The following is a 19,557-nucleotide window of genomic DNA, read 5'->3' as shown; positions in this document are numbered from 1 at the left end:
TCAGACGTGTCAGGATTAGCCAGATCTTTACTTTGAGAACAAATGCAAAATATTCAACTCGCTTCACTTGAGTGTAATTCCAGGATTTACTTCCTTCAGAATTGGAACAATTAAATTTATGGAATAGCCTGCCATCTAGTGTAGACACAATTTAATCTTTGCAAAAGGTGCATTTGTGATGCCATGAGGCTACAGAAATTTGTGTTTTCTGCCTGAGGCAAAGGGCATTACTCCCCATGTCCTGAGTTCTTTCAAACAACTGGAAGGGCTAATGGCATTTTTTTTCCCACCTTATATTTTAGATATTTCATCCGCGCAATTGCGAAGGAAAGCATGTATTCTCACCTTGACAACAAGTCATTGCCAAATAAAAACAGAAGATATGAGAAACATTCAAGTCCAGCAGCATGCTACATGTTTCTAGCACTTTTCACTTTTAATTCAGATTTCTGGGGGCCACAGTATTTTCAGAGAATCATAGAATCCCAACAGCGCAGGAGAAGCCATTTGGGCCAATCAGTCCACACCGACTCTCCGAGAAAGCACTCCACTTAGGCATAATACCTCATAACCCCGCACATTGCTAACAATTAATCCACCTAACCTCTTTGGAGTGTGTAAGGAAACCGGATCACCAAGAAGAAACACACACAGACACAAGAATTCCACACAGACAGTCACGCAAGGCCGGACTTGAACCCGGGTCCCTGAGAGGCAACCGTACTAACCATTGTGCTACTGTGCCGGTTTTGTATTTGATACCCGTGTGTGCATAAAGTGGGCTAATGGAATTTAATGCGGAAAAGTGTGAGGTGATTCACTTTGGAAGGAATAACAGGAGTACAGAGTACTGGACTAATGGTAAGATACTTGGTTGTGTGGATGAGCAGAGAGGTCTCAGAGTCCATGTGCATAGATCCCTGAAAGTTGGCACCCAGGTTGATAGGGTTATTAAGAAGGCGTACGGTATGCTAGCTTTTATTGGTAGAGGGATTGAGTTTCGGAGCCATGAGGTCATGTTGCAGCTCTACAAAATTCTGGTGCGGCTGTACTTAAGAGTATTGCGTACAGTTCTGGTCACCGCATTATAAGAAGGATGTGGAAGCATTGGAAAGGGTGCAGAGGAGATTTACCAGGATGTTGCTTGGTATGCTGAGAAGGTCTTATGAGGAAAGGCTGAGGGACTTAAGGCTGTTTTCTTTAGAGAGAAGAAACTTAAGAGGTGACTTAATGGAGGCATACAAGATGATCAGAGCCTTTTTCCTCAGATGGTGATGGCTAGCACGAGGGGACATAGCTTTAAGCTGAGGAGTGATAGATATAAGACAGGTGTCAGAGTTAGGTTCTTTACTCAGAGTAGTAAGAGCATGGAAGGACCTGCCTGCAATAGCAGTGGACTCACCAACATTAAGGGCATTTAAATGGTCATTGGATAAACATATGGATGATATTGGAATAGTGTAGGTTGGATGGGCTTCAGATTGGTTTCACAGGTCGGCGCAACATCGAGGGCAGAAGGGCCTGTACTGCGCTGTAATGTTCTCTGTTCTTGTTGGAGATGATTATTGCCTGGCATCAAGGTTACTTATTCTTGTCTAAACACCTATTTGTTTCTATGTCCGATGTACATTGAGACATTTAAAGCAACTTTATTTTAGAAGTACAACGTGTTGTTATTCCTCCACTTGGCTACATATAGCAGGGGTACAGTAACGGATCTGCTGTCCATTCTTTGGTTTGATGATTTGCTTTGAAGTTGAAGCAATAGGTTGCGCATACACTCAGCCTAGCTTTACTTTATTATTAACAGATAGGATTTCCTTCCTGGCAGAAGGAGTTGTATTTGTTTTATGTCAGTGTTTTCTAAGCTCCACCGAGCTTTATTCGAGTAAATGATGAATTCAATGTTTTCACAGAAACAGCTATTTACCATTTAGCAAAAAACGACTAATTTATTTTTGAACTTCTCTCTCAGGCAATAGTATTTTACATTCAGCTGCAGACAGTGTTACGAGCGCAGTTCAGAAAGCCAGCCAAGCCCTGAACGAACGTGGTGAAAGGCTAAGCCGAGCAGAGAAGCAAACTGCGGAGATGATGAACAGCTCTCAGCAATTTGCAGAAACTGCACACAAGGTGAGCACGCTTAAAATCCTCCTCACAGCACCCAGGCTTGAATCCTCCTGACTGAGCACAGAAATGACTAAATTTGGTTTTTGTTCAGTTATTTTCTTGATCACTTCCATGCCTTTCCCCATCTGTCAGTTTGTTTTTTTTTTCATTGAAGTAAGAAATACTCATTGTTGTAATTCACTTATGCAAAGTCTCGGGTTGTAGTGATTGACCTTTTGTTATTTTAAGCTATATTTAATGTTGATGAGAAACAGCTCTCTGAATTCATGGAATTCCTTCACTGCAGAACGAGGCCATTCAGCCCATCAAGTCTGCACCAATCACAATCCCACCCAGGCCCTATTTCTATAACCCCTCATATTTATTCTACTAATCCTCTTGACACTAAGGGGCAATTTAGCATCCACCTAATCCACACATCTTTGGACTGTGGGAGGAAACCGGAGCACATGGAGGAAACCCACACAGACATGGGGAGAACGTGCAAACTCCACACAGATAGTGACCCAAGCCGGGAATCAAACCCAGGTCCTTGGCACTGTGAGGCAGCAGTGCTAACCACTGTGTCATTGTGCTGCCCATCTGATTTAGTTAGGGAATGGAAGTAATGGGGAGTTCTACTCTGCACCCAAGTATTGCATTTATTTCGACTTTAAATGTCTCAGGCCACCAGCAAGTACAAAGAGGAAAAGAGCTCATTTCCAGCACTGATATTCCCATGTTGTTGGCTCTGTGCTTAACTTAGCATGGAAATCAAAACCATGTTTATCCAATATCAATGTTGTATAACTCATTTATAACTGCTTCAGCCCGTCCTTTTAGTTTTGTGATCTCCTTTTGCTTCATTAGAATTCCCAAAGTGCGATCTTTTCTGTTCACTGTGATCTTGTACTTTGCGTCACTGAGTGGTAACACCAAAGATCACCATTGCATTGGCTCATTTATGCTTGCATCTCTCCTTTAGAATTAATTGGATATATGAGCACTGTTACATCTTGGTTTCATCCATTCTGTCCTAGTTTTGACGCTACCCAAGTTTTTTGTATCCCTATCAAACCTCAATCGTATCTCATATGTCAGGTTTTTCATGTTACGTTTGACATAAGTGTGAGCATTGGTATGAGAGAATTCTAGTGTAGATATAGTCCATTTTGACATGATTAATGCAGATTGGTGCAGTCTGTAATTTGGTAATTAATAGTAATTTAGTAAACTCCCTAGTTAGATTGTTGTGAACTGCAGCTGTCTAATTACTGCTGGTGCTGAAACCATGCCTTCTCTTTGGAACAAAAGCATCACTGGAATAAACCAGATAGTGACGCTTGCTTAGGCTTTCTGAACTTACAGCTTCATTACATTCTGAATTGTTTTAGTGGAAACCTGTTGGCACACCTTTCCATTCATTCACCACCTCATTATTACCATTTTTCCAACAAACTCTTTTTGGGTGCAAAAAGCTGACATTGTTTCCTACTGAGACTTCACACCGTGTGTTGAGCCCAGTTGTGAATAGTGAAGATCCAGGCACATGGGAAAGGATAAATCCATGAGTTGAAGGATAATCCATCAATTATATGGGTCAGATGGGTGTAGAGGGATATGGGCCAAATGCGGGCAATTCTGACTAGCTTTGGGGTTTAAAAAAAGGGTGGCATGTACAAGTTGGGCCGAAGGGCCTGTAACCATGCTGTAAACCCCTCTTACTCGTGAGCTATGGTAACAATAAAGATAAATTCTAATTGCGCTGAAAAGTTGAGACACTCAGTGATGAGAGTATAAAATTTGTTGCCCATTCCTACTTGCTGATGAAGGGGCAATTAAGAGTCGATCACATTGCTGCCGGTCTGGAGTCACATGATGGCCAGACCAGATAAGATTGGCAGATTTCCCTCCCTAAAGGATATTAGTGAACCAGGTGGGTTTTTACATCAATCGATAATGGTTTCTTGGTCATCAGTAGATTTTTAATTCCAGATTTTTATTAAATGCATATTTCACCATTTGCAGTGGTGGGATTTGAACCTGGGACTCCAGAGCATTACTGATGGGGTGGTGGTGGTGGGGGGTAGATTTCGGGACACGGAACATGCCAAGGTCAGAAAATCTCACCAGAGGTCAACAGGCCTTTGCATGTTCCATGTCCCATCCGCTACAATTCCTGTGACAGGTGGGATGGGAAAATTCCAGCCTGGGTCTCTGGATTACTGGTTCAGTGGCAGTACTACTGCTCTGCCCGCCACCACCCATCTCACATCAATTTAAAGTGTTCAGTGAGAGGAGGAGCATTTTATCATGCACTACTAATAATTTCTGAATTTTCCAAATCTCTTAATGGTATATTCAAAATCGCATTCAACCCACTTACCTAATGCTATATGTTTATGCTCAGTTTTAAGCAATAAATTAAGGAACAAATGCATAGCCACAAAAATCTTTTTTTCTTCTGGGTGCTCCAGCTTCCTCCCACAGTCCAAAGGTATGCGGGATAGGTGGATTAGCCATGCCAAATTACCCTTAGCATCAGGGGGATTAGCAGGGTAAATGCATGGGGTTATGGGGATAAGGACTGGGTGGAATTGTGGTTGGTACAGACTTGAAGGGCCGAATGGTCTCCTTCTGTACTGAGGGATTCTATGATGAAATCTTGGTTGCTGGACTGACTACTCATCCTTTTAGCAGAACGCTTTCTCGTTCACACTGCAGAGCAGAGTAGCTGCCTGCACTGTTCTACTTCAATACACAGCTATTTCCTCTAAACTTATTTGTGATACATTACACATACACAAGCATGTCAAAATGCAATTATCTCCATCTGTATTTGTCTTTTCTTCATGAAATATAAATCACAGCTGCATATTTTCATACACATATATGGTAGTGGGCAATTTTATTAACATCTGGGGGATGTTTATTAACATTGTAGGGAGAGGATTGTAGGGATGTGGTATTATCACTAGACTATTAATCCAGAAACTCAGCTAATGTTCTGGGGACCCGGGTTCGAATCCCACCATGGCAGATGGTGAAATTTGAATTCAGTAAAAAATATCTGGAATTAAGAGTCTACTGAACACTGTCGATTGTCGGAAAAACCCATCTGGTTCCCCCAATGTCCTTTAGGAAAGGAAATCTGCCTTTCTTACCTGGCCTGGGCTACATGTGACTCCAGAACCATACTCAAGTGTCAACTGCCCTCTGAAGCAGCCTAGCAAGCCACTCAGTTCAAGGGCAACTGGGGATTTTTTTTATTCGTTTGCAGGACATGGGCAGCGCTGGGCTGGCTACTATTTATTGCCCATCCCTACTTGCCCTTGAACTGTATGGCTTGCTCAGCCATTTCAGAGGGCATTTGAGAGTTAACCACATTGCTGTGGCAATGAATGCTGGCCAGCCACGACACCCGTGCATCACAAATGGATGAATAATCCCCGCTTATTTGAAGCAGTTTGGATTTTGGCTTACACATTGGATTACACATTGGATTTTGGCCTTCATAGCGAGGGGGATTGAATATAAAAGTAGGGAGGTCTTGCTGCAGCTGTATAGGGCATTGGTGAGGCCGCAGCTGGAGTACTGTGTGCAGTTTTGGGCGCCGCACCTGCGCAAGGATATTTTGGCCCTGGAGGGAGTGCAGAGGAGGTTTACTAGGCTGATACCGGAGTTGAGGGGATTGAGCTATGAGGAGAGGCTGAATAAACTAGGCTTGTACTCGTTAGAGTTTAGAAGAATGAGGGGAGATCTCATTGAGACGTATAAGATGATGAATGGGATGGATAGGATAGAGGTGGAGAGACTCTTCCCGCTCAAAAAAGACAGTAGGACTAGGGGGCACAGCCTCAAGATAAAGGGGAGGCGGTTTAGAACGGAGTTGAGGAGGAACTTCTTCACTCAAAGGGTGGTGAATCTCTGGAATTCTGTGCCCGTTGAAGTGGTGGAGGCTGCCTCGCTAAATATTTTTAAGATGCGGGTTGATGGGTTCTTGATAAGAGAGGGGATTAAGGGTTATGGGGAGAGGGCGGGAAAGTGGAACTGAGCCACAACAGATCAGCCATGATCTTATTGAATGGCGGGGCAGGCTCGAAGGGCTAGATGGCCTACTCCTGCTCCTATTTCTTATGTTCTTATGTTCTTACATCCAGATTACTGAAACTCTGGTCAATGAGTTTAATGTTGACCTACTGTCCTGTGATATCAGGTTACACCTGAAGAAAGCCATTATATGCCACATACAATCTTTGTACTTGTATACTTTTCAAGTAAAATGGCCTTTTTTATGCCCCCTGCAGTTTAAATGCAATTGTTTTCTAAAGCAAAACCAATTGGTCCCAGTCCCCAAAAACATGACCATGTTTTGCTTTGCTATGGCATCTATTTATTTATTCTCTTTGTGTTATTATTGCTGTGTTCTCCCACTTCAAGTATGGTGCAGCATTCCCTGGATAGGAGAGTGGGTAAAACATTTGCTCCCACAGCTCTTCAGTAAGTAGTTTTTAAATGTTTGAGGGGGCTGAGGTGAGTCATCCCCCATCTGTTTTACCTCCCCCTTCCTCACTGTGACACGTTCCCCGGCATTAACACGGTAAATATCTTTGAAATTGTCCCCCGAGTTGTAAACTCTTAGCCTCCCCCGAGGGTGCTGCCTGTTGTATTAATGTGTGTTCCATCACCTGCTCCAGACATTCCTCGTCTGTCCTCGGCTGTTCTTATCAAGTGAAGAATCACATTTGCTCAACGTTTTTCCACAAAGAACGCACTAGACATTTCTTGCCTTTGCCGGTCGCAAATTTTTTTTTGTAGTTTGGAATTTTCATTAAAGTTATAGAACTTAAGTGGACACAGGTATACAAATTTAAGTAGAATAAAAAGGAAGGAGGAAAATGCTCAAAGAACTGCTGAAAACTTGATCATGATGTAGAGATGCCGGCATTGGTGTTGTGAGTCTTACAGAACTTGATCAGTCAGGCCTGCTGCACCCTAGTGGCTGTTGGTGATTCATGCCACTGCCAGCAAAATGACCAGGAGGTGGCTATTGAGAGAGAACTTTCTCTCACACTAGCTTGTTTGGAATTAGAAATGAAATAAGAAGTAGGATTATAGGATTTTGAGAATTGCAATCTCCCACAGGCTGTGGCTTGTCCTCCGTTTAGATCCTCACGCGAGGTCAGACTGGAACACAAGAACAGTTCAAAGCTATTAAGGATCTATCAAGCCAATTAGCCAAAATTGGCAGCCAACCCAACAGAATGAAACATACTGTGTGGTTCAAGTGATGTTTCCTGTGTTTTAACAATAGAATAAATCTCAAGGCCGAGTATTTCGCTAGGATGACAACGCTTGACTGATGAGTAACAGTGTACAATATTTCTAACTGGAAGTTAAACAACAACCCAGCAGAATAATTAAGAAGCTTTATTACAGTACAGAGAAATATCTGTCTTGGATATAATATAAAATTGAAAGATGCAGCACTTACGGATAGGCAATAAATATTGGCCTTGTCAGCAATGGCTAGATCCTGTGAATGAAGAAGCTGCATTTCCCCCTCCTGTATTCGGAATAATAAAGTATATGACATCTGAGCAACAGATGAACTTGGGACGACATCTCACAACTAGCTGTTACAAAGGAATGAAAGGAAAACGGAGGAGCCTCGGCTGTGCTTTTCCCCACAGGTCTAAAATTTGGGTGAATGATGTGTTTATGATTGGCCTCACTGAATATCCCCAAGCGTGAAACTCTATGTGGCAAATATTAATTTCATCAGTCAACCTGAAAAAGCCCAGCGTTGCTACCCTGGTCAGTGATGCATTTGATGCTTTAAAATTTCTGAACATTGGCCTTCTTTACAAATAAGTTATTTTGGATCACAGTACGCCCTTCAGTGATGCTTTAATTGACGATAAATAAAAACTTAATTCACTATTGATATAATGAAGCGGCTGTAAAGTTTGAACAATGTAAACGAAAAGCAACAAACTGCAGATGCTGTAAATCTGAAGCAAAAATAGGTAATGTTAGAAACACTTAGCGAGCAGGAGACTTGTACTTCAGAGGTGAGTGAGATAAGTAACAGTTGCCATAATGCATCATAGGATCCCTACAGTGCAGAAGGAGGTCGTTTGGCTCATCGAGTCCACACTGACTTTCTGACAGAGCATCTCACTTGTGCCTAACCCCTGTCCTATCCCTGTAACCCCACACATTTATCCCCATAACCCACCTAAGCTACACGTCTTGGGACGATCCTAAGGGTGGCCAGCAGAGCAACCCCACATCACTGGCCCTCAGACTCACCCACGCCCCTGTTGTTGTCCTCCCCCCGCCCCTGAACATGTCCGGCTAGCCTCAACCCCCACCCTGATGCTCAGGGGGGATGGGGAGTGCAGATTCTAGCAGGCCCAGAGACTTCAGTCCTGGGCCTGCTAATTAGATGTAAAATATATTAAAATGAGGATTTGCATAAATTATGCAGGTATCAATTTCAGTGGGGAGCGGATGGTGCCAGTAATCTGGCTGATGGAGACTCACGGAGGCTGTGGTAGTCAAGTCTGCTAAACAGCCTCCGCTCATGTCTCCTGGCCTGTCACACTCCAAAAACAGCGCAGCTGGCTGGAAGATCACCCCCAGAATGTCTGAGTCAAATGTGTCCATATTGAAATGGATAGAACCAAGCTAAGCATGTGTAACATTTAAATGGAGCAGCACGGTGGCACAGTGGTTAGCACAGCTGCTTCACAGCGCCACAGACCCAGGTTTGATTGCAGTCCTGGTAACTGGGTGGACTTTGCACGTGTCTCTGTGGGTTTGCTCCGGTTTCCCGCTACTGTCGAAAGATGTGCGAGTTAGGTTGAGTGGCCATGCTAAATTGCCCCTTAGTGTCAGGGGATTAGCAGGGTAAATATGTGGGTTCGGCTTGATGGGCCAAATGACCCCTTCCTGCACTGTAGGGATTCAATGCTTCTAGAATTCTCTGTTTCTATGAATACAGAAGAGTTCCCAGCCCCTGAACAAGCAATGAGAGAGCTCACCGTGCAACACATGATTGACAACTGGGCTGGATTGGGAACCATAACCTCCCCCAACCTCTACATCATCCCTGTGAATTCATACTGCATCTTTCCAATATGTTTAAAATCCTCCTTTAATGGGGTGCCCAAAAAACCAACTGCACACACTCGTCTAACTGGGTCTAACCAAAGTTCAGTATTACCCCTCTTATTTTGTGATCTATGCCTCTACATAGTGAATATTTCACCAGTATTTTGTCATAACCCAGTTTGCAATCAGCGTGTAATCTTTAACTGCTTGTTGATCGAAACACTGTCACCCGTTTTGAATAGGATTTTTAATTGTCCCTGCATGTTTATCTGTTTTAGTTGTGTTGTAACTCAAAAGGTCAAATCTTTGACCTTTTGAGAAGATTATCCTCATGAATAAATTTCAGAGATGTGTTCACAGCAACAAATTAAATTAATTCCGTGTGTTTAATGTGCTTTGTAATAAATCATGACATGATAGCTCCATGAGGCTCATTACAGCCCTTTAATATAAACCCTGGACATAAACAGGAGCTAGTACTTGTGCCATTTCAGAATGCCATTTTGTACAAGCTGTACCTCATTGAACAGTAAAGGAATTAAGGGTTATGGTGAGCGGGCGGATAAGTGGAGCTGAGTCCACGAAACGATTAGCCATGATCTTACTGAATGGTGGAGCAGGCTCGAGGGGCCAGATGGTCTACTCCTGCTCCTAGTTCTTATGTTCTATATTAACACCATTCTGAAGTGTTTGACAAAGTTATGATATTTTCTCCATCAATATAGCTTTTCCCTAGTCTCAGAAATTGGATCCCTTGGGGTTGATGGGGTTGGACTTTGTGGGATTATGCACCTTATTTTGTTTATATTGTGCTTTTTAAGGAGGTGACACTGAAATATATACAAACAGTACAGTATCAGCAGTTTCCAAATGATAGTGTGGGATCAGGTTTACCAAACAGACAGCTACAGTTCAAGGAGATGGCTCACTCTCACCTTCTAAAGGGCATGAAGAGATGCACACAAAATGTTGGCTTTGCCAATAATACCCATATCTTGAGAATGAAATAAAGAAATGATGAGCGATTTGGTAACTTTAGGCAGAGCCACTGTAGGTTAGAATTTGTATTCACCCTAACTGCATTATTTAATCTGACAATGAAGTAACTTGAGTGGAATTAACTGAGTGGCATTGTGGCACAGTGGTTAGATCTGCTGCCTCACAGCGCCAGGGACCCGGGTTCAATTCCAGCCTTAAGTCACGATCTGTGGGGAATCTGCAGATTCTCTGTGTCTGCGTGGGTTTCCTCCGGGTGCTCCTGTTTCCTCCTGCAGTCCAAGAGACGTGCTGGTTAACTGCATTGGCCATGCTAAATTCTCTCTGTCTACCTAAACCTGCGCTGGAGTGTGGCGACTAGGGGTTTTTTCACAGTAACTCCATTGCAGTGTTAATGCAAGCCTACTTGTCACACTAAAAGATAAACTTTATAATTTCCCGAAGCTGCACCATGATGCCGGAGACATGCAGTGCATTTTGTCTTTATTATTTTGTCGTAAGTGGCATGTTAATGGGTGAGGTACACTGCAATGTGTGCAGATACCTGGTGCATTGCACAGCGTACACGGGCTCAGCCCAGTGGGCGACAGTATGTGTCAGCCCAGCCTGGTGCGCAGGGTGCGCTGGCCTGGCTTCCTCCGTAAACTGTGTCCTGCACGAAAATATTTGAGTCTTTGTTGTATTGCTCGTGATATTTTGCTTTGATCTGAAGTTGTTTTCGTTGCTCTGATGAGGCAAGAAACATTCTGTAGATTTGGCATCTTCACCAGTGGATGAGAGTTTGACATTTAATGTGCTGACTTGATGATTTACGACCTATTGCTCTCTAATCTAACCTGGAACCTGGCAAATAAACTGCACTGTAAGGGACTAGAAGATGAATTCCAGGCTAATGGACGGCACAAACTTGACAAAGTGAAAATTCTTCTGCTTTGTCAAGTTTGAAAGCAGGAAATGTTTGAGAGTTGCTGTTTGCCTTGCAGTTAGTTTCAGGAAACTTAATAAGCAATAGACGAATAATTAATAATTTAAATTCCTTCCTTTAATTTCAGTCCTTGCTTCTGAAATAGATATCGGCATCACTTGTGAGTTATGGCATGATTTAATTCTGTTTGACAGGTACTCGCTATGAATCATTTTTTTGCGCCAGAATACATTTGTATTCCCATGAAATTAAATTATGTTAATTGCACATTGCCCTTGAAAATTCCTAAACCCCATAACCACATAAGTTGGCTTTGCTGCTGTGACATAATTAGCATCAAAGTGTTCAGAAAAATTGATGTAGGCAGGGTTCCACAGGAGAAATGTTTTGATTTTAAACATGGCAAAATGTTCCTTGTTTTAAGGTCAAATTTAACTGAAGAAGTAAATGTCCTTAATGAAATGCGTGGGCTCTGGATGCAGCTGTATGTGCTACCTGGGGAATTGGTTTCAAATCATAGAAGTGTTTACAATTGTAAATCTTCTTCTGTTGATAGTCAAAGTTTTTGTTTGGTATGTGCAGCAATATAAGGTCTCAGTCATGTCTGGTTACTTTCCATGAAAAGCTAACCCATCAGTTTTTCAAGATGTTCCTATTATTGCTTTAGAATTAATATTGGATTGTTCTTCTGGCAGCCGACAGCCTAGGAGAGTTGTGTCGCAATGAGGTAGTATAGTGTTATGGACAGGAGGGGAAAAAAGTTAAATTGCCCTGATTTCTCCTCTCCCCACTCATCTATAAAGGTCTTTTAGGGATGGTACAGTGGTTAGCACTGCTGCCTCACAGTGCCAGGGACTCAGCTTCAATTTTCAGTTTGGATCACTGTCTGTGTGAAGTCTGCACGTTCTCCTCATGTCTGTGTGGGTTTCCTCTGGTGCTCTGGTTTCCTCCCATAGTCCAAAGATGTGCTGGTTAGGTGAATTGGACATGCTAAATTCACCTTCAATGTACCCTAATACGCGCTGGAGTGTGGCGACTAAGGATTTTCACTGTAACTTCATTGCGGTGTTAATGTAAGCTTATGTGTGACACTAATAAATAAACTTTAAACTTTAAAAATTTTGACTTGCTTCCCAATCCCCCCGTTTCAACATGAACCAATTCTCGATTAATAAATTCACAGCAAACACAAGATAGGTTGAGCTCAGAGGGTTAGTTTATTTGCACACATTCAAAATGCAGACAGAGGGTCGTTACATGGCTCATGTGCACTCATGCAGTAATAGAGGGATAGAGAAAGAAAGATTTACAGAGCAAAGACCATAGAGACAAGAATTAATGTTTGAAGTGTGTTGAGATTCCAGAATCTGAAGTCTAATGGAGAATTCTTTCACAGAGGTCGGCAAGCTGAACTTTTCCAGTAGTGTTGACTTCCACAATGAGATAGACAATCACATTAAAGCACCAGGAAATGAAACATACTCGTAATAAGATCACTTAAGACATTTCCATAGTGAAATAAAGATTAGAGCATGTGCTAGAGTAAAGGTAGAAGTGGAAATGTCATGAAAACATTTGACATTTTTAATTATTTAAAAACTCTCAATCAATAAGTAACAATTTATCATCAAGACCTCAGCATTCCACTTACTCTTCCCAGGCCAGAGAGAGAGGTCAGGAGTAGTTAGTACTCAAATCATTATAAACCCATTTACACTTTTAAACTTTGATGTTTCTAACAGGAATATGATGGGGGTAAAGGGGAAGTTTTTGCCAATTCAATTGATTTTACTGATCACTGGCTCTGGGAGGGTGTTTGCAGTGTCACCTAGAGCAGACCAATGAATGACAGTTCATGTCTTCAGGATTCTGATATAAACCTTGGCCTGTTTGAGGGGTAACAATAATGAATGCTGACTGTGCACAACGATCAAAACTTGTGTAAATTCCAGACTCGTGTTTCAGTTCCTCAGGATCCTGGTTACAGCATTTTCCGTTTCCTAACCTGTTATCTGTGGGTTTAGTATGAGTCACATTGCTAATTAGAGTCAGATTTATATTATAGCCCAGAGCCATGTGAGGACCAGATTAATTTCACTTTGAACATTTGCAGTAAACATTTGCCGAGATCTCTAGGGGGTCATAGTCTCAAGATAAAGTGTCAGCAATTTAGGACTCAACTGAGAGGTTTCTTCACTGAGGAGTTTGTGAATCTTTTGAATTTTCTACCTCAAAGGGCTGTGGATATTCAGTTATTGAATATATTCACGCCCGAGATTGATCGATTTCTGGACACTTGTGGAATCGAGGGATATGGGGATAGTCTGTAAAGGGGAGTGGATGTCAAATTTCAGCCAAGGCCTTAGTAAACAGTAGACCAAATTTGAGGGGCATTTTGGCCCACTCTGCTCCTATTTATTTCCTTCGTATCAGCTGCTGCTGGGTTATTGTCAAAAGACAACTAGTACAATACTTAATTATTAATACTTAATGGAATACAGTGTGAAAAGGTGTGAGATTATGCACTTGAGATCTTTTAGAAAAAGACATCAGGAATTGTTCTGAATACTAAAAATTAGAAGGATCAAATTGACATATTTAGTGACTTATAGGATAATAACTGGCAACAGTCCTTTTTCCATATTCCAGTTGTCAGAGTAATAAAGAATGTCTTTCTGATGTTTTAAACTTTCTGATGTTAAGCCTTTCCATTGTAGTCCAGTAATATAGAATCCCGACTGTATAGGAGACCATTTAGCCCATTGAGCCTGCACCAACCACAATCCCACCCTATCCCCATAACCCCACATAGTTACCCTGCTAATCCCCTGGGTCAGTGTAAGATGATGCAAGTCCAGCTTCTTCATGAACTCACTTAATTCTCTTTTACAACTCCACATACACACGTTCAACCCCCCGTGCGATCCGTAACCCCTTTATATATTTCGGTGATTGCTATTAAACAATTAACATACAAATTAGGTCTAGGGTGGAAGGTTGCAGTTAACCCATTCCGAACCTTAATAGAGATCAAAATAGCTGGAGTAAAAGGGGTCTGTTGATCTTATTTGTGTTCATTTGGATACATATAAGAATAGCACTCTTCCTTCAGAATAGCACAGTGATTTTTCCCTGTTGCAGTTTCCTTTCATGAAGATAACAATCTTTGGTGTTGTTTAGAAATAATTTTGTGGAAGAGGCAATGAATTCTAAAGTTGAGACACTGAAGTTGTTGTGAAGTTTGATGTGGGTTTGCATCTTGTAGTTTAGCTCCCATTTCTGTCTGATCATGGACTTCAAATGCTGCTTCAAACTATCTGGATTAATTTTGCTCATTTGTTTTCTTTCCTCTGCATATCAAATATTTGGTGTTTCTCTACATCTGAGCTTCTCTGTTTAGAGTGAGTCAGTGTGAGGCAATGTGGCATTTGACACTTGCTGTGAACCACATACTGGTACATATGGTGAATGTACCTTTGCAAGTCTACAAACATATTCTTCAACCTCAGTGTTATTTTCACAATGATGTGTCTATTTTATTTCTTCAGTATTAGCCTCTTGGATTGAGCTATCGGAATTCATGTCCTTTTCCTTAGGCAGTCTTGCTGGTGAGAACCAAATTGCAGATTTTTTTTGCTGTTTCACAAAGGACCTTGCAGCCATCAGAGCGAAATTTCCATTCTGTTATCCAGCATTGAGTGGCAAAAGTCCACCCAGCTTGTTCTTTATGTAACAAGTTTCCATAGCGGTGACTCCACCCTGCCCATTCCATCATAAATTGACTTGTTCTCACATATTTAACCAATCAAATGCTGCCAGTCTGTCCTGGTTCACTTAGGACAAGGCTTGTCTCATGGGATATGTGATGATTTCATGCTTTTCCTGCATTCTTGAACTTAATTTCTAAGTAAATATTTCTCCATTTTCTTTATCAAAATAGCACCCTGTGTTTTTGTTATTGATCTGTTTCACTGCACTGCACTCTGAGAATGTCTCTCCGGTGTTGCTTGAGACAAACTGTATCCTCTACATCTGCCTTTGCTCTTCAAGTCATGTAGTTTTCTTATCAGGAGCATCTGTACTTCTTGGTATGCGAGAGCCGTTTCATGGGTTTATTTTCTTCAGTGGAAGTGCTGCTTTACCACTACAATTCTTTCATAATTTAACATCCCAAGTCTCAAAATAACTTATTCCTCTGAGTCTTTCCAAAACACACACAGGTTGAAAGTTGGGTTTTCACAGTGTTCTGAATGTGCCCTCACCAGTGGTCTGAACAAGATTACTACACCTTTTTCTTGTACAGTTGGATGCATTCAGGCACAAAGTTTTGTCTTCACAGGTGGCAAATCATTAGTGCAAGTTCTCAGGCTTACGAATTACAGGTAGCACAGACTGATCTCTTGTACCTTGACAATTAAGATATAATTGGCCCTAATTTGTGACGAAAGCAGCAGCTGAGACAACTGTGTGCAGAGTGAGGTAGCTGCTGCACTTTACACAAGTTTGTTTATTCAGAGAAACCTAGGCATTCACCTTGCAAATGGGGGGCATCCATGTGCATCCGTTTCCATATGTGCAAAAAATATTTTTGTGAAATAAATCTTTACACTTCCACACCACCCTGCTTCCAATGCCAAAGCCTTTGTTAAACATTAGGGTTGAGAAAACGGGGCCATGCAGCTCAGACCTAGTGGGGTGTGTTTGAAAGCCAACTTCTGGGGACCAAAGATAATGTTGTGGTTCATTGTGCCTTCAGATCCCTAATGTGTGTTTAGTGAGTACTATGTATGGCTTATAGGGACAGTTCGCTGTTTAATGGCTTCACTTTTCAGCAGTAAATGCACTGTCTGACATTCAGTTGAAGTAGCAGTGTCAGGGTTTTCTGACTGCGTTGGTCCTCAGATGGTTTGGAAAAGGCCACCTAGTCAGATGTGTTTGCTGCATTCTGCACAAACCAGGGAAAAGAAACATTTAGTGGCCTTTTCTTAACCACCCAGTCTCTAATTCCTGAGACCTCGGATCAAAAATAGGCATCTATCAGGCCTCATTGCTGGTGAAGTTTACTTACTGTTTTCTATAGGAGTGATGTACCAGCTGTGCCGGCATAATGGTGCTTTTGTACGTGTTAGGAATGATCAGAGTGATTTCTGATATAAAAAGGCACTCTTTGTACTTGCTGTTGAGATGATATGGAAATGCCGGCATTGGACTGGAATGAGCGCAGTAAGAAGTTTCACAACACCAGGTTAAAGTCCTGAGATGCAGGGATAGCACTTTCTGTCGAGTTTCATGGTAATTTCAGCATTGAGTTGAGTTGTTCCGTGGAAAGATAGTTGAGCCTTGTGACAGTTGTAAATTGGTCTGGCTGGTGGTGGACAGGCATTAACAGGTGGGCCGTACCCTTGTTGATGAAGCAAGCTGAGGAATCCGATTTTAGGGAACTTCCTTTCAGAATCCGCCCTTTATGATGAGTTCCAATTCTCCTGATGTAACCTATCAACCACAGAAAACCATTTTACAGTATCCAATCTTTAATGCATCACTTGATTTTTGAGTCAATAGAAATCCTGTTTCCAAACTATTGTGGTTATATTCCTGTTGAATGGCTTATCAAATCTCAGCTGAGCAACTTTGAAACTCTCTCAAATATTTGAGTCACATTTGGTTGTCATTTATAATGCGGATATTTAATTCTAGGAACTACATTCCTAAGTTGTTAATATTCTCCTCAGCGAATATGGTTAATTATAATGTAATGAGTATAATTTGGTACGGTGAGTTAGCAATTGAGATTCCATCATTCCTGACTAACCATGTATTGCTGCTAATGAGTTATGATAATACAATCTCTCTTTTTCTCTTCTCTCTCACAGCTTGCAATGAAGCACAAATGTTGAACAGTTGCCAAACAATTTGAGAGTTGTGTCCAGGGTGATCTTCACAGAGTGACAGAAGTTTGCTAATGTATATTTCCTTTAATGGAAATCTATTTCTCCAAACTTGATGCTGCCAATCGTAGAATATGTTTCAATATTTTTTTAAAATTTATTTAGCAACGTTTAACAAGAAATCAAAATATTGTCTTGATCTTTTTTCAGTGTCTTAGAGGTCCAGGCTACTAGTGGTCCTGAATAATTATAGCTGTAGGCTCTCATCTTACACATACAGCTTTTAATTAACGTAGTGTTGTATTACACAATATTAATAAAAATTTCAATAATGGTTTTTTAAAAAACTTATTTAAAAAATCTTGGATAACAGTGTACTGTGGCTGGATTGTTTTGTTATAGGAATTGGACTTTTGGAACTACAGTGTCACTTGAACTGTGACTGAGCAATATGTTATCTTCATTTTTAAAGATGTGGTTCCTTGTTTTAAACTCAACCAGTAATTGTTCTGATTACATTCCGATGCAAAGCGTACTCTGGGACTTCCATACTGACCCATGAGGAAAACTGGGATATTGTGTAGCCGTGAGCGCCATAAAGGAAACTCGATCTTTCAGCCTCTCCGTGGAGATCAGCACGAGTATATTATTAAGTAACGTACTGGAAAAATAATTTGGGTAAATGTTTCATATTGAAGAATGTATCTGTAAAAATGTTATTAGTTCAGGTGAATTATTATGAGTGTCACACTTAACCACTGATGTTCTGTAGCAGTAACCACTGCAAATAAACTGCTTGTACAACTATTTAAAAACAAGAGGTAATCCTGCCCCTTGCTACACCTTGTTAATTCTGACTGCAGCAGAGTGTGCGCTGTGAAGTTCTGTGCCTGTCTATTCAGTGTGTGGGTTAATGCTCTGTTCTACTGTTCCTGGCCTTAGTATCATTAAAACACTTTGTGCAACATGCTTTCTTGCATTAAGTTATGAATCCTGTTACCGTGAGAATGATTCAAATTTTTGATTAAGTTGTAGGTTTTTTAAAAGGATCGTCCTTGGAATAAATCATCTGAAATCTGCGAAGCTGATTTTGAGATTGTACAGAATGACGCTTTCTGCAGTCCCCCCGTGTTGGAAATGCAATTAATCTGCTGCCTCCTGCAATATGCTGGTCCCTGATCAAGAACCGGTACCATTTGCTGGTTTTATGGCAATTTTATTTTAATTGTCAGCCTGTAGATTTCTGTATTTTTAAGGCAGTCATTTGCTGGAACCATGTTGAGTTATGCTCTTCCTTCAGCTCCCGTTATTTTTGGTGTCAGATTGCTGCAAGTATGAGCTGCTGATACAGCACAGGGGTAAGGGGGCATCTGAGACCGTGATGAACAAAAGGGTGGCACAGTGGTTAGCACTGCTGCCTCTCAGCACTAGGGTCCCGGGTTCAGTTCTCGGCTTGGGTCACTGTCTGTGTGGAGTTTGCACATTCTCCCCGTGTCTGTGTGGGTTTCCTCCAGGTGGTCCGGTTTCCTCCCACAGACCAAAGATGTTCAAGTTGGGTTGATTGGCTATACTAAATTGTCCTATATCAGGAGGAATAGCAGAGTAAATGTGTGGGGGTTAAGGGGATAGGGCCTGGGTGGGATTGTGGTCGGTGCAGACGCGATGGGCCGAATGGTACTGTAGTGATTCTATGACCAACAGTGTATCCCTTAAATCAGTGAAATTTATGAATACAGAAAGAAACACAGCTGAGACAAAAGTACGGTGAAATAGAGTCAAAATAGTAAATGCAAAAGTGAAAGCAAGATTGGTTTAAATGAGGGAGAAAAAAGGCAAAAAGGAAAAGCAAGATTTTTTTTAAATGCTCGCTAGTTGTGGGAGTTGGCCTTCTCAGTTACAGTTCTTTTTCTGGGCTTAGAACAACAATGAAGGAATATAAATTACCAATTAGCAGGCTCATTGTGCTAACCCTAGGAAACCCGACTTCAGGAAGTGTAAAGGAGAACGTGCCCCTGTCTACATCAAAGGGGGGGGTGTGAAGTAGAAAGGAGCTTCAGATTTTTAGGTGTCCAAATCCCCAACAAACTGTCCTGGTGACCCCCCCCCCCCATGCTGACACTATAGTTAAGAAAGCCCACTACTTTCTCAGAAGACTAAGGAAATTTGGCATGTCAGCTACAACTCTCACCAATTTTTATAGATGCACCGTAGAAAGCATTCTTTCCAGTTATATCACAGCTTGGTATGGCACCTGTTCTGCCCAAGACAGCAAAGAACTACAAAAGGTCATGAATGTAGCCCAATCCATCACGCAAACCAGCCTCCCATCCATTGATTCTGTGTACACTTCCTGCTGCCTCTACAAAGCAGCCAGCTTAATCAAGGACCCCACGCACTCCAGACATTCTCTTTTCCACCTTCTTCCTTTGGGGAAAAAGATACAAAAGTCTGAGGTCATGTCCCAACTGACTCAAGAACAGCTTCTTCCCTGCTGCTGTCAGACTTTTGAATGGACCTACC

The 19,557-nt window shown here is 41.7% G+C and overlaps 1 protein-coding gene across 2 annotated transcripts in view; it reads left to right on the top strand.

Moving 5' to 3' along the window:
* Positions 1–18,002, top strand: part of stxbp6 (syntaxin binding protein 6 (amisyn)) — a 188,510-nt gene extending 170,508 nt beyond the window's left edge. For both annotated transcript variants that reach the window (XM_080203169.1, XM_080203168.1), the window contains 2 exons: positions 1,976–2,133; positions 17,023–18,002. In XM_080203169.1, coding sequence (XP_080059295.1) covers positions 1,976–2,133; positions 17,023–17,046 — 182 coding nt within the window. In that variant the 3' untranslated portion in view covers positions 17,047–18,002. The remainder of the gene's footprint in view (positions 1–1,975; positions 2,134–17,022) is intronic.
* The last annotated feature ends 1,555 nt before the right edge of the window (positions 18,003–19,557 follow it).

The sequence above is a fragment of the Carcharhinus amblyrhynchos genome, chromosome 14, assembly GCF_965287045.1.
Source record: "Carcharhinus amblyrhynchos chromosome 14, sCarAmb.v2.hapA, whole genome shotgun sequence".
NCBI classification, from domain to species: domain Eukaryota; kingdom Metazoa; phylum Chordata; class Chondrichthyes; order Carcharhiniformes; family Carcharhinidae; genus Carcharhinus; species Carcharhinus amblyrhynchos.
This window is presented reverse-complemented; position numbering and strand designations above follow the sequence as displayed.